The 12,281-nt window shown below is 43.4% G+C and overlaps 1 protein-coding gene across 1 annotated transcript in view; it reads right to left on the reverse strand.

Annotated features, from left to right (window-relative positions):
• The window catches only part of atm (ATM serine/threonine kinase), a 169,862-nt gene that overhangs the window by 130,194 nt on the left and 27,387 nt on the right, over positions 1 to 12,281 (reverse strand). The window contains exons 14-19 of the mRNA XM_067986120.1: positions 11,843 to 11,968; positions 10,073 to 10,198; positions 9,141 to 9,230; positions 7,227 to 7,395; positions 3,426 to 3,625; positions 2,036 to 2,118 (exon numbers count right to left, since the gene is read on the reverse strand). Coding sequence (XP_067842221.1) covers positions 2,036 to 2,118; positions 3,426 to 3,625; positions 7,227 to 7,395; positions 9,141 to 9,230; positions 10,073 to 10,198; positions 11,843 to 11,968 — 794 coding nt within the window. The remainder of the gene's footprint in view (positions 1 to 2,035; positions 2,119 to 3,425; positions 3,626 to 7,226; positions 7,396 to 9,140; positions 9,231 to 10,072; positions 10,199 to 11,842; positions 11,969 to 12,281) is intronic.

The raw sequence follows: 12,281 nt of genomic DNA on the forward strand, positions 1-12,281 counted from the left end.
AAAAAAAGTTTAACTTTGAATTTTTTTGGGGGAAAATGTAGTTCCTACTACCAGGAAGTTCTACAGTTAACTACTTAAGTGATTCCGTTTGTTAAAAAGACATGTTTGTGATATAGAACATTTTTACAACATTTTTAGTGCTTTTCTCGGGGAGGGATGTTAGTGCTGGGGAATGCAACACTTTACGTCTCAGCCACCCAGTATCAGCATCAAGAAACCCCTAGCACAGAGCTTCACCCGCCAAGAGGGCATTTTGGGGATCTTGGGTACAGAGTTCCATGATTTTCTTTCTAAATTCCTGGTGTGGGCTCCTGGCAGGCAAAGCTCTGTGCCGTTAGTGCAAATTCATCAAATTACTCCTCATATCAAAGTGATACATTTCGGTAGGAAGAATGAGGAGAGGCAATATAAACCGGAGGGCACAATTCTAAAAGGGGTACAGGAACAGAAAGATCTGGGGGTATACGTGCACAAATCGTTGAAAGTGGCAGGGCAGGTTGAGAAAGCAGTTAAAAAAGCAGTTGGGATCCTGGGCTTTATAGAGGCATAGAGTACAAAAGCAAGAAAATCACGATGAACCTTTATAAAACACTGGTTTGATCACAACTGGAGTATTGTGTCCCGTTCTGGGCACCGTACTTTAGGAAAAATGTGAAGACTTTAGAGAGGGCGCAGAAGAGATTTACTAGAATGATTCCAGGGATGAGGAACTTCAGTTACGTGGATAGATTGGAGAAGCTGGGGTTGTTCTCCTTGGGACAGAGAAGGTTGAGAGGAGATTTGATTGAGGCATTTAAAATCATGAAGGGTCTAGACAGAGTCGATAGAGAAAAACTGTTCCCATTGGTGGAAGGGTCAAGAACCAGAGGACATAGATTTAAGGTGATTGGCAAAAGAACCAAAGATGACATGAGGAAAAACTTTTTTACCCAGCGAGTGGTTAGGATCTGAAATGCACTGCCAGGGGAGTGGTGGAGGCAAATTTAATCGAGGCTTTCAAAAGGGAACTGGATAAGTATCATAGAAAATTTACAGCACAGAAGGAGGCCATTCGTCCCATCGTGTCCGTGCCAGCCGAAAATGAGCCACCCAGCCAAGAAATGCAATCCAAAAGGCAAATCATATTGGCACTGTGATGCAGTATATTGGAACATCATGAGTTTGCTCTTGTGTACTTCCCAATAGTCAGTTTACAGCAGCATTAGCAGATTCTGTAAGCACATGGGATGGCCCCATCCCATACAACTGATACGTGGTCTTCAGAGATAGGGGTGGGATGAAAAATTAGCAGTTGAAATTCGAGCTTTTGTATACTAGCACCTGAAGTGCTGGACCTGGAGGAAGCGGGTCATGTACCCTCAATATACGGAGGCACCACGGGGGGAGGGGGAGAAGAAGCAGCAGGTTAGTGCCAGGTTCAAGTGAATTCCTCTTCATGTCAGTACAGACGACCTGATTTTTTAAAAAAGAATTTGTACAAGAGAAAATACACAAATGAAAAAAAACAGTAATTATAGGAAGGGCAAAAAAGGGAGCGAGGGATGGACCGAGTAATTACAGGCCAGTCAGTCTAAACTCGGTGGTGGGCAAATTATTGGAATCAATACGGAGGGCCTTGGAAGGAAAAAATTTGCAGGGCTATAGGGATAGGGCGGGGGAATGGGACTAGCTGGATTGCTCTTGCATAGAGCCGGCACAGACTCGATGGGCTGAATGGCCTCCTTCCGTGCTGTAACCTTTCTATGATTTTATATTTCTTGTCATGGTCAATGCGTTATGTGAGCGTGCTGTGAGGAAACATGGGCTTAAAAAATATTTTGCTCCAGCACTTCAGGATTTTGCTTCAACAAAATTAAGCGTGCTCACCCTTGCCATTACACTGGAAAAGTAAAAAGTAAATTTCTTGTCTCAGATCTTAAAGCCTTCCAAAAGCATTATGCTTCATTTACAATGCTCACATAGGCTGCAACTAAGTATTTACAATAAGAATCACTGCAAATAATAAAAGTTTATGAGGATAACAAATCCTGCTTACAAGAGTGGTTTTAGAAGTATGGAGAAATCATCTGGTGGTAGAACACCTTCTTCCGATGGGAGCTCTTTTAACAGGATTAAGTACTGTGGGATCAGACACAAAGAAAAGTCAGCATAGCCTACGTGCAAATTTAATGACAGTGTGAGAATGTAAAACTGTACTTGTATATTATATGTATTCTGCAACAGATCCCTTCAAGAGACCGCAATTACAATGTTGGGAGACAAGAATATAAAATTTACCACATGACGTATTTCTAAACAAGAAATGCAATCCAAAAGGCAAATCATAATGGCACTGTGATGCAGTATATTGGAACATCATGAGTTTGTTCCTGTGTACTTCCCAACAGCCAGTTTACAGCAGCATTAGCAGATTCTGTAAGCACATGGGATGGCCCCACCCCATACAACTGGTACCTGGTCTTCAGAGATAGGGGTGGGATGAAAAATAAGCAGTTGAAATTCGAGCTTTTGTGTACTAGATGATGGGGGGGGGGGGGGGGGCGAGGAGGATGGGCTGGCTCATAGTATCAATGACTGGAAGTGCACTGCGGACGTGCTGCTGGAAGAGGTGGAGCAGGTGGACATTGGCGCTTTGCTCTCATTATAGAGGAAAATACAGAGGAAAGAACAAAATAATGGGATTCAGCAATAATATGCAGAATACAGGAAATGTCTGATTATACTGTAGGGGTCCGGGGAGTGTAACCTGTACAGCGCTCTTATTTGCAATGTTTGTTTTGCTCAATGGGTGCTCGCAGCCCACACCGTCCATCACTGAAGGTAACTCAGTCCTGGCAATCAAAGGTCAAGCAATAAACTCACTAGTAGTAAAAGCCACACAGTGACAGGCACTGCACTCAATATTTTAGCATTCATTACCTCTCATGTGTGAACCAAAGAACCCAAATGTTTATTTTTCCCAAAAGAAGCTTTTATAGAGTACATATAATACTGTAAGTTTGGTGAATGTGCTTTACACCATAGGCTGCACTGTTAATGTCCTTCGTGAATGATTGTCACAGAGCAAGGTTTGTTCCTTATGTTGGAATCCCAGAATGTGATAATTTCAGCTGTAACAAGGCTGGATAAGCCAGTACCTGCTGCTGGATGACACACATGCTAAATTGTATGAATATGTGCTCCATTAACTTAATGGGTAGAAAGTCATGGGGAGGAGGCAGGGGTGGACACAAATTCCCAATATTCCCAACATCAATGGCATTCCACATAAGGAGCATTCATTTGTAAAATTTATCCTGTTTCTTGGAAACAGGGGGGGCTGCATGGGACATGAATCTCCGAAGGGAGGCTCAGCAAAAAACGGTTGGGAACCTCTGCATTAGAACAACAAAACCAAATATTTTATTACATAAAATGATACCCACCATGTGCAAGTGCAGAGATTTTGAAATGCTGTGGTCCTTCTCCTGAATTAACATTAACAGTTTTCTTCGAATATCACTAGACCTGAAAGAGAGTGCATGTATCTGTCCTGCTGCTGTGCAACAGCAGAGAAATCGAAGAACGTCAAGGAGGAGAAAATCGTGCTTTGTCAAATGCTCTTCAGCTAAAATGCTCTTTGCTCCTGAAAAAAGATTGAAAGCTAATGAACACAAGTGCAGCAGAATGTCACTACTTGAAATATTTAATAAATTAGCACAGAGATTAAGTTAATATAACACTTTTTTTTAATTCATTCATGGGATGTGGATGTCGCTGGCAAGGCCAGCATTTATTGCCCATCCCTAATTGCCCTGAGAAGATGGTGGTGAGCTGCCTTCTTGAACCACTGCAGTCCATGCGGTGAAGGTTCTCCCACAGTGCTGTTAGGAAGGGAGTTCAAGGATTTTGACCCAGCGACGATGAAGGAACGGCAATATATTTCCAAGTCGGGATGGTGTGTGACTTGGAGGGGAACGTGCAGGTGGCGTTGTTCCCACCTGCCTGCTGCACTTGTCCTTCTAGGTGGTACAGGTCGCGGGTTTGGGAGGTGCTGTCGAAGAAGCCTTGGCGAGTTGCTGCAGTGCATCCTGTGGATGATACACACTGCAGCCACGGTGCGCCGGTGGTGAAGGGAGTGAATGTTTATGGTGGTGGATGGGGTTCCAATCAAGCGGGCTGCTTTGTCCTGGATGGTGTCAAGCTTCCTGAGTGTTGTAGGAGCTGCACTCATCCAGCAAATGGAGAGTATTCCATCACACTCCTAACTTGTGCCTTGTAGATGGTGGAACGGCTTTGGGGAGTCAGGAGGTGAGTCACTCGCCGCAGAATACCCAGCCTCTGACCATCTGAGGGTTGCGAATGGAACTGAACACTCTGCAATCATCAGCGAACATCCCCATTTCTGACCTTATGATGGAGGGAAGGTCATTGATGAAGCAGCTGAAGATGGTTGGGCCTTGGACACTGCCCTGAAAAACTCCTGCAGCAATGTCCTGGGGCTAAGATGATTGGCCTCCAACAACCACTACCATCTTCCTTTGTGCTAGGTACGACTCCAGCCACTGGAGAGTTTTCCCCCTGATTCCCATTGACTTCAATTTTACTAGGGCTCCTTCTGTGCCACACTCGGTCAAATGCTGCCTTGATGTCAAGGGCAGTCACTCTCACCTCACCTCTGGAATTCAGCACTTTTGTCCATGTTTGGACCAAGGCTGTAATGAGGTCTGGAGCTGAGTGGTCCTGGCAGAACCCAAATTGAGCAACAGTGAGCAGGTTATTGGTGAGTAAGTGCTGCTTGATAGCACTGTCGACGACACCTTCCATCACTTTCCTGATGATTGAGAGTAGACTGATGGGGCGTAATTGGCTGGATTGGATTTGTCCTGCTTTTTGTGGACAGGACATACCTGGGCTATTTTCCACATTGTCGGGTAGATGCCAGTGTTATAGCTGTACTGGAACAGATTGGCTAGAGGCGCAGCTAGTTCTGGAGCACAAGTCTTCAGCACTACAGCCGGGGTGTTGTCGGGGCCCATAGCCTTTGCTGTATCCAGTGCACTCAGCCGTTTCTTGATATCATGTGGAGTGAATCGAATTGGCTGAAGACTGACTTCTGTGATGGTAGGGATATCGGGAGGAGGCCAAGATGGATCATCCACTCGGCACTTCTGGCTGAAGATAGTCGCAAACGCTTCAGCCTTGTCTTTTGCACTCACGTGCTGGACTCTGCCATCATTGAGGATGGGGATGTTTACAGAGCCTCCTCCTCCCGTTAGTAGTTTAATTGTCCACCACCATTCACGACTGGATGTGGCAGGACTGCAGAGCTTTGATCTGATCCATTGGTTGTGGAATCGCTTAGCTCTGTCTATAGCATGTTGCTTCCGCTGTTTAGCATGCATGTAGTCCTGAGTTGTAGCTTCACCAGGTTGGCACCTCATTTTTAGGTACGCCTGGTGCTGCTCCTAGCATGCTCTTCTACACTCCTCATTGAACCAGGGTTGAACCCCTGGCTTGTTGGTAATGGTAGAATGAGGATTATGCCGGGCCATGAGGTTACAGATTGTGCTGGAATACAATTCTGCTGTTGCTGATGGCCCACAGCGCCTCATGGATGCCCAGTTTTGAGCTGCTAGATCTATTCTGAATCTATCCCATTTAGCACGGTGATAGTGCCACACAACACGTTGGATGGTGTCCTCAGTGCGAAGACAGGACTTCGTCTCCACGAGGACTGTGTGGTGGTCACTCCTACCAACACTGTCATAGACAGATGCATTTGCGACAGGTAGATTGGTGAGGACGAGGTCAAGTAGGTTTTTCCCTCGTGTTGGTTCGCTCACCACCTGCCGCAGGCCTAGTCTGGCAGCTATGTGCTTCCTCCAAGTGGTGCTCAACATGGAGGAGGACTGATTCATCAACTGAAGGTTGTAGGTGGTAATCAGCAGGAGGTTTCCTTGCCCATGTTTGACCTGATGCCATGAGATTTCATGGGGTCCAGAGTCAATGTTGAGGACTCCCAGGGCCACTCCCTCCTGACTGTATATCACTGTACCGCCACCTCTGGTCGGTCTGTCCTGCCATTGGGACAGGACATACCCAGGGATGGTGATGGAAGAGTCTGGGTCATTGGCTGAAAGGTATGATTCTGTGGGTATGGCTATGTCAGGCTGTTGCTTGACTAGTCTGTGGGACAGCTCTCCCAATTTTGGCACAAGTCCCCAGATGTTAGTGAGGAGGACTTTGCAAGGTCGACTGGGCTTGGTTTGCCTTTGTCGTGTCCGTTGCCTAGTGGTCCGATGCTGGGTGGTCCGTCCGGTTTTATTCTTGTTATGACTTTTTTTTAAGCGAGATTGTACAATCTAGGCCATTTCAGAGGGCAAATAAGAATCAACCACATTGCTGTGGGTCTGTGTCACATATAGGCCAGACTGGGTGAGGACAGCAGGTTTCCTTCCCTAAAGGACATTAGTGAACCAGATGGGTTTTTACGACAATGCATTAGTTTCATGGCCACCAATACTGACACTAGTATTTTAATTTCAGATTTTATTTCATTAATTGAATTTAAATTCCAAGGCGGGATTTGAACTCATGACTCCGGATTATTAATCCAGGCCTCTGGATTACTAGTCCAGTAACATAACCACTATGCTACCGTACCCGTACTGGAAACACTAGAAGTTGGCCTGCATGATGCAGCAAAGGAAACCAGGTCAGAAGCACATCTGCATCCTCAGGTAGTTATTTTTCCTCTTCAATCATAGTTGCTTTTTATTTATTTTAAAATCGGGGTATTAAATCGGTGTATTTCCTCAAATATTTTCTCTCCATATAGCTCTTGTGGGCCACATAATTCCTTGCTGGCAAATGATTCAACAGGCACTGGTCACCCTCCTGTACCTCACCCAAGTGACCATGCTCCATGTCTGAGTCTATATCAGTAGGTTATTGTACCACAGAAGGTGTCACATCTGAGCCTAATGTTATCTTCACAAATTTCCACACAGCATCCATAAATGTACACTACCAGCTGTGGTCCCTTCCCCGGTTTTTCCCTCATTAACCCAAGGATGCTGAGGCCCATTGTGATATCCCCAGTCAAGCTCAACTAACTCAGCACAGACCAAGTGTCAAACCTGCGGCCTTCTTGGTCCGTATGGTTAGGCTACACTCTGCCTTAAACTGAGCCACTGGGGAGCCAGCAGGGCAATATTTAATATCTAGCTTCACAAATGTCTTACCTGTTCCAACCAACGAGTCGCTGTTGTCAATATAATCACCTACTTCAAGGGTTTTGTCATGATCGTCGTCAAAGAAATCCCTGGATCCTTGTCCCTGCACTTCCATGAAACTGTCTTCGCAATCATCCTTTACTTCACAAGCATCATGTGATTTTGCAGTGTGAGTTGTCTATAAGAAATACACCATTGTTCATCCTGAAAGCTTGGGGTGAGTGATGAACACGTACTATTACTCTATGTTTAACCTGACCTTCAGTGCAAAACATTAATGGCATGAAACACCTCAGGAAGAAGTGGAATTTTTGAAATGGAGTGTTCATTGCTCAGTACTTCAAGAAATGTCCTGGTACAGTGGACACTGCCCGTTTATAGCTCAGGGTGCATTCAATTGCAGCCAGAACAACAGAAAAACTGTGCACAACCAGTTATTTTCAACTCACAATTTGCAACACTGCATCCCCAAAGGCTGTGGAAAGTCTAGCAAGAGCAAAATCCTTTTCCAGCTTGCTTGGCCAGGCTGAACCATGCAGCCAGAAAACACAGCCGGTTTTGGTTTATGTTGCTGTCAGGGACACCTGAAGGAACAAACCCTTTTCGATGAAGGATCTTTACATGTAACATAAACCTGTCTTTTCTCTCTTCAGATGCTGACAGACCTGCTGTGTCATTCCACCATTTACAGTTTCACCTGGTTTATTTTACTACTTTGTTGCCTTTACCAGCTCTGTGACCAGTGCCAGCAGTAAATAATTTGCAAGATATAATCTGAGGATTAGAATATGGTCATGGATTTAAGTACACATATGCTAAACAGCTGATAGGTTTTGGTTAAGTAAGAGATAATCCTATGCAATCTTCACCTAGAACCATGAAATAATGCAAGTAGCCATGACCAGGCCAGGCCTTCACCTGCCTACAGAGCAAGATAGCAGGTATTATTAATGCAAATACATATGTTCATTAGCATAGGTGAAAACACAATAAAGTGGAAATACAATTTTTTACAAGTCAGCAGCAGAAGCCAAGATGAAGAAACGATGCACTTGGTAAATGTTATAAAAGTCAGGTTGCACAGGGCTCTATATTAGGCAAGTAGATTTGTTCAATGTTGTGTAAAGCAGGCTATGGTGCTCAATAAATTTTAGGGGCAAGGTATCCAAAGCAGACCACTGGTTTAATCTCTATTTCAAATTAGGTTGGATTTGAAACACCCACAGTAAAAAAAAAATCAGTAAGTGGATATAGGGACAATGCTGTATTGTGGCATGTTGGAATTGCCAGAACAAATCCGATCCATAGTATAACAGGCTACTCATGATTTCCACATCACAGTTACTGTTTCCAGCAGCCACGGTTAGAAGTGACCAGCAGCGGTCAAGCAAATCCCTGCAAATGAATGGACGGGGAGAAAAGCAGTCATCCCTGTTTATGCTTATGCGTCTCTACATTTGGATCACAGCAGCAATTGTAAAGGGCTGAGAGCTGGGCCCCATCTTGTAATAGGTTAAATTATCTTGATGCCTCCACATAAGTCGAAGCTTGTGAGTACCCTCAATTTGCTAAAACACCTTTGCTCCAATAACCTCCTCAAACTCTAAACTCCTCACAAAACTGGTTGTGTGATGTGTGAGAATGTTCCAAATTTTGTCAGAAAATACACTGGGTGCAACCTAAAAGGGCAATCTGTTCATGAAAGAGTATTTGGGATGGGAAAACTGCAGTGTATCATTTTTATCACGACTACATCACATGCAGTTGTCACAATGATGTGTGCAATGCAGTTTATGTCATTGTTTGTAAACAGTTTTTGAGGACAGTAAATTAGAAGGAATTAAATCCAGGCTGCACAAGCAGTAACAAACTGAGAAACCCCACTCGCCAGTCAACCTCAGGAATTTTCAGTTAGTTTCTTACCAGCTGTTTGCAAACCTGCACAAGGTCATTCATAAATCTTGCTGGGAATAGTTGAAGGAAGAGAACAGATGAGCTCCTCTTTGTCCAGTGCTGTTGAAACAATGGAAGATACAGTTCATTTTGAGGGGACACTAATTGTTATAGGTCATCCTTGAGTACTTTAGGACTGAGTAGCAATTTTATGAGATCACCACTCCATTTAGACAGAATACATATTAGTAAAACTAAAAAATACAAGATGCACTCAGCTGCAGATCAAAAAATGTAAAGACCATAATGTTCATATTTAGATTCTCAGTTTAAACATGAAAAACTAATGAGCAAAACAGTCATAGTAAATTAATTGTTGTTGGAGCAAGTGAAACATCTATCGGATCAGTGAAAGAAAAGAGAGCACCATATCGCGTATTTCAGAAACACTCCAAAGTGCTTCACCTAAAATGAATTACCTTGCAGTGGAGTGACTCTTGTTATGCAGGTAAAAGTGGCAGCCTATTTGTCACAGCAAGATCCCAACAACAGCAATGGGACGAATGATCTGTTAATCTATTTTTGGTAATGTTGGCTGAAGGAAGAACGTTGGCAAGAACACCAAGAGAATTCCCTGCTCTTCTCTGAATAGTGGCATGAGATTTTTAATATCTATCTGAACCATAGGAACAGGCAAACAGAGCCTCGGTTCATTTCTCAGCTGAAGGATGGCACTTCCACTTCACTGGAGTGTCAGCCTAGTTCATCCTATTGAATCCTGGGGTGGGACTTAAATCTAGGACCTTCTGACTATGGGGTGAGAGTGCTATCAACTGAAACTACAAAGCATTGAGTAAATTGAATTTCATTGAAGAGATAAGATGTAATTGTGTTCATTTAATTAAGCTGAATGCATTTAGTATAATGTATTTGTGGACATTTAATTGAGCTGAGTTAAATACCTTAGTGTGAGAGTGCAGACATTTTGTGCACACCGTAACCAGGGTTTTCAGAGAGCTGAGCTTCAGCTCCTCATTAAGTTTGTTTCTGGCTGTAGAAATGTATTCACCAGCATCCAGCATAAAAGACTAAGGGATGAGGGAAAAAAAGTTAACAATCACAACTTGCATCACAAAAATACATCTTTTGAGCATGAATTTCTGAAGTAACAAACACGCTATGGGGCCGATTTTACTGGCCCCTGTTGCACCTGCGCTGAACAGAATCGGAATGCCCCAAGTACACCATGCCTATCCAGACCCATGCGTGCTTTAGTTTCCTGTCCCAGACTATTAGCATGGCCTGCCCCCTCATAGAGCTTGCTCCGGTAAATGGAGGATGAATGTTGAGCACAGCTGCAGGGTTGCAGGGGCATTCCTGGCCACCAGCCCCAGAGCCTCTGGCTGCTGGAAAGCAGCAGCCAGAAGGCTCAAGGATCCACTGGGTAAGTATTATAAATTTTCAAAACTTACCCCTTTGCGACATGAACCAGATATTTGTATCTTTCACATGCACACTTCTTCAGTCTCTACGAAGACAAACTGAGCAAATACTAGGTGAGGCAAGGCTTGATATAAATTGTCAAGCTGCTTTATTTCACAGCAAGTGAACATACAGACCAACAGTTAAGATCAGATGACACTTAGTTCAATGAGTACAAATTACCTTCATGTAACGATACAAAATAAAGAGCATGCCGTGCATTCCCATGTAAGTGGGTTATGTTACTTAAACAAGACGAGAGCTAATTTTAGCTTAACAGTATTGTACAAGATTCCCCTGTGTCAAAGTCATATAACACAAAATATGACAATCAGCACGATTTTGATATCTTCTTATTCTCGTTTCATTCTTTTTGATAGAGTTATTAAACTTTAATTGAACTGAATTAACAGCGAGAAACAAAGTGGAGGGAATAATTCAGTACAGGCAACATAAATGGAACGCTGGCGCTCCACACCCTAACTATGAGCAATACCACAAAAGATCTACCAATAGCTATAATTACTTCTCTCAAAGTTAATAAAATGGGGGAAAAAAGGATGCCACTTTTTTGGTGAATTTTTGAGCTCATCTATAAGAGGGATGACAGGATTGGCAAATGACACTTTGGGCACCTAACATCAAGTAATCCCTGGTCAGGTAACATTCCTCTATTCTGAACCAACGGCGAGCCTGGACTTCAACCTCAATCTCACTGCACCAGAGAAAACTATTTCACACATCAGCCAACTTTGGCCTCTGAGTCAGATTGCTAACTTATGCCAAGCGCGGATACTTTTGTGCTCTGGAACCGCACTCAGCAGAAACTGTGTTGTGGGGGGGGGGGGGGGTGGAGAAAGAGAATAGAGGTTCAGAAAAAGAAAGAGGGAAACAGAGAGAGGAAAGAGGGAAACACAGAGAAGAAAGAGGGGGAAGACAGAGGTACATATGCACACACAGCCAGAACCTCCATCCACCACTAAATTTAAACCCAGATCCTAGTGCTAAAAGTGTGTTAACTTCACTGTGTCACTTAGTCCCAGTTTATCCTAATGGTTTTAACTTTTTCCCTTAAAAAAGAAAAAAGGTGAAATTTTGTTCTTGGAAGTTCCTCAAAATCATTTTGTAGGGCTTGAACTGAATTTTTCGAGAAATTACATTACAGCCATCAGACTTTTATGCGATTGGCCTTTGAGTGTGCTACTCAGATTCTAGATCAATAATTTAGGAGTCAGAACTTAGTTATGTACCTTTGCCTTCTGAAACAGGACAGATTTGCATGCATTATCCTCGCTGCTGACACCAACATCGCAATAACATCGGAGTACGCCAATGATGAGGTCTGCGCAGCGAACTTGGCATTCTGGAGGAACCACCTGAAAACAATAAGTAGAATACAGGCATTAACAATGGTATGGAGCCTTTAACTGTAGATTAACACAGCAAAAAAATCCAATGTACCAAACTTTCCACTTACTCCTAATAGAAAGGATTTCTGCTTGGATTGTACAAGCTAATTCAATCATAAAATTTTCTCTAATTATTTTTAATGCTTAGCATATTAAACAGGATCAATCCACTGCTGCCGCAATTCACCCGCAGTCAACAATTTAAAAATCCAAGTTTGTGTACTGTACTTTTTCTTTTCCTTCCAATCTTCCCCCTTTTAACTTTTCTCTTCACTCTATC

Source organism: Heptranchias perlo, chromosome 6 (assembly GCF_035084215.1).
Source record: "Heptranchias perlo isolate sHepPer1 chromosome 6, sHepPer1.hap1, whole genome shotgun sequence".
Taxonomy (NCBI): domain Eukaryota; kingdom Metazoa; phylum Chordata; class Chondrichthyes; order Hexanchiformes; family Hexanchidae; genus Heptranchias; species Heptranchias perlo.